Source organism: Buceros rhinoceros, unplaced genomic scaffold (assembly GCF_000710305.1).
Source record: "Buceros rhinoceros silvestris isolate BGI_N320 unplaced genomic scaffold, ASM71030v1 scaffold36523, whole genome shotgun sequence".
Classification (NCBI taxonomy): domain Eukaryota; kingdom Metazoa; phylum Chordata; class Aves; order Bucerotiformes; family Bucerotidae; genus Buceros; species Buceros rhinoceros.
The window spans coordinates 5,937-9,092 of NW_010404922.1; the positions used below are offsets into that span (position 1 = coordinate 5,937).

A 3,156-nucleotide genomic window follows, 5' to 3' on the forward strand; every position below is an offset into this window, starting at 1 on the left:
TGAACCTGTCTCCAGACGTTCGTCTCTTGGGTGCCCGTGATTATGGGGTCGTCTTCACTTCTTCCTTTGAAAATGCGCCACTGTGGGGCCAAGAATACAGAAATAACGAGTCAGGAAGGCCCATGCTGTAGCCCTGTATTTACAGCTTTTAGCTGAGAACTGGCTGGATTCAGAACTGCTCTTGTGTGCCGTGTTAACCTGCACAAGTTCAGGCTGCTCAGTACTATCTCCTTCGTGTGCTTCACTTGAGAATCGTTTGGAAAGTCAGTGCTGGCAACTGCTTTAATTCTGCCAGAAGCACCGGACTGTGCTAAATCAACTGCCTTGTAGTCTGGGCTAGTTTTGTAATTTTAGTAATTAGGGCTGTTTACTGCACAAGTATAAAGAAAATCTCTTCTCTAAAGGACTTCTAAGGGAACATTAAGAATTACTTAAGAGCCTTAACATCTGCTGTTCTTGGAAAAGTGATACAGGCTTTACAGAAAATCAACCCCTTGATTTTTCTTCTTATTCTTGCTTATTCATTTTCTGTCAGCTTGTTTGACCATTGCATCTCAGTTGCTGTGACGTATGTATATGTTACTTTTGGGAGCGTGAATCTGCTGGAACGGTGGTGAGGAGATACTGGGTTTTGATAAACTGTTGCCAGTTGTGTGTCAGAAGATTTGGAAGAAATCTGGGGTTACAGTTTTCAGTGACAGGGAATTGATGCTTAGCACAATATTCTTGATTAAATGTTGTTGGAATAATTTAACTGTGCCACGTGCTTTAAAGCTTGTGCTCTGTTTTATCTTCAAATAGAGAGAATCTGTTCAACTTGCATTGAGACTTCTGGATGAGGCAGAAATTAGAGGCTATAAATTGCATGTTGAAGTTGCAAAGTTTCAGCTGAAGGGGGAGTATGATGCAAGCAAAAAGAAGAAGAAATGCAAAGACTACAAGAAGAAGTTGTCTCAACAGCAGAAGTTTGTATTTTTTATTTCAGTAAAATATTACTTGAATTCTAAAGTGCTACTTTCTTTCAAATGTAATGCTGAGAATTGTGCAAAAATTGAAGTCTTTGTCTGACAGCAAAATAGCTTCAACACTACGCATTGGGAGGGAAGGAATACTGAAATTAAATATTGGCATGACTAACTTCTACATGATTGACACATTAAAATTATATATAGGGAGTCAACAGGTATAGAAGAAAATAATACAGCTCTGGAGAGAGAAAAGACTTTTTTTGTCAATGTGTGAGAGCGTGCAAGTACTGTCATGATGTCTAGGCCTGTTTTTATACAGTGGTAACCCTCTGGCTGTCCACGTGTTGTTTGAAACACATTTCAGAAGTTGCAGAGTGCAAGAGATGAGAACCTCTGTAGCTGCAAATACAAAAAAATCTCTGTAGATTCCCCCAGACATCTCTTGCTGGTATAAAAGATACTGGTTTTTTAATTGTACCTAGATTCATGGCTAAAAATTGTTTTTCTGCCTTATGGAACCAAGGAGGTGTGGATAAAGAAGGAAGAAGTTTGAGAATATAGAACTCATAATGTTTTAAGGAAAGCAGCATTCCGCTAAACGTTTTAAATAGTAACCCAGAAGTATTTTGCTGTAGTTAAAGGGAGCAAAGGCTACTTGATGTCTGGCCAATTAGGAGTAGTTTGGAATGTATCTGCCTCAAAGTTACATTGGCAGTTCTTGCTGTTAGAAGTCTCCAGTGTGGAGAGAGAAGTATGAATATAATGAAATTGCATTTGACAGCGATGTGTGAGAATAAACTGACTTCAGCTGGTGTTTCTTTTGAGTCGAAGAGCATAAATTACTTAAACTCCCTTCCTTGGAAATCCAAGTTTTCTTCAACAGCTAACGTGGCAGGTACAAGAAGGAACTTAAACAAGATCTCTCCCCACCCCCAGTATAAGATTTTGAGATTGGAAAGCGTGAGTGACTGAGTCCTTTTTCCGTGGTAGGCTGTGAAGTAGGCATTTCTACCAGAAGTAGCAGTTTTTGTGAGAAGGCAAAGTCATAGAACAGACGCCCGGAGTTCAGCAGCTGGTTTGTGGCAGTGGCTCCGTACACTGCCGAACAAACACGTCTTGCAGCAGTGTCTGTGTAAGACTCAGAGTGTTCTTGTCTGCTTGTTTGGTAAAATTTAACTGCTTTTATTCAAAGGGAATGGTGGATTTCAGTTTTTTACAAAGTAGTTTAGGAAAAAACGGAAAAATATTGACATTTTTATTATACTTGGCAGCAGCTGGTTCCGATATCTGAGCTGATATTAGGAGGGAATTAAAAATAAAGATTACTTTTAGAGTTTTACAGAAATGCTTTGATTTTAAAAGTAATTTATATTCCCTCTATGAGCATTTACATACCTTAAAACCTCAACTGCTTTGTAGAAGAAGTGGTAAAACTGGGTGATTATTGCATTTTTTAGAAGAATAACTTAACTCTTTGTGTCAAAAGACATGTTTGAATTGATGTATTGCAAGAAATGCCAAATTAATGATTTTTTTTCAACAAATACTTGTAGAAACTGAAGAGAGCCGCAACAATATCTTCTTACTGTTGCTTCATTTCATTAGACAGCTGGATTGGAGGCCTGAGAAGAAAGATGGCGTAACTCGAATGCGACATGAACGCATCGTTATTATCAGGAATATGTTCCACCCAAAGGACTTTGAGGTAGGAAGATGCAGTTTGCCACTGTAAATTGCGCTGTTATAGTTGACATTGACGGAACTTCCTGCCACAAGAATTTTAACAATGTTCCAAGCAGTTGAGAAAAAAATTGAACTTGCTCTTTGGGGCGGGTTTTCTCTTTTGACAAGCATCTGCTTAAAATTCATTCATTTACTTCCAAACAGCAAGAAAAAGATGTCAGTAAAAATGTATTTTTCAAAATGGGCTGATTCACTGTGTGTATCCTGACAGTATTCCTTTCTGGGCTGGGAAGAGGTGTAAACAGTAACCGCGTTAGAATGGAGAGACCAGCACAAAAGCATCTGTTAAATTCATGCAAGGGCTGTCAGCCAGCTCCCAAGTGGCTTTGAAAATGCAGCGTAACATCACTTAATTTATGAACTTTTAACAGCCTGGCAGATGCATTCCACTAGTGACTGGGCAAACAAAAAAAAAAAAAAAAAAACCGAAGCTGAGAGGTGCGTG

At 38.9% G+C, this 3,156-nt stretch overlaps 1 protein-coding gene across 1 annotated transcript in view; it reads left to right on the plus strand.

Moving 5' to 3' along the window:
- HTATSF1 (HIV-1 Tat specific factor 1) overlaps positions 1–3,156 on the plus strand; it is a gene marked incomplete at its 5' end in the record, with an annotated part of 7,228 nt that overhangs the window by 2,216 nt on the left and 1,856 nt on the right. The window contains 2 exons of the mRNA XM_010133539.1: positions 802–965; positions 2,574–2,673. Of these exons, the coding sequence (XP_010131841.1) occupies positions 802–965; positions 2,574–2,673 (264 nt within the window). The remainder of the gene's footprint in view (positions 1–801; positions 966–2,573; positions 2,674–3,156) is intronic.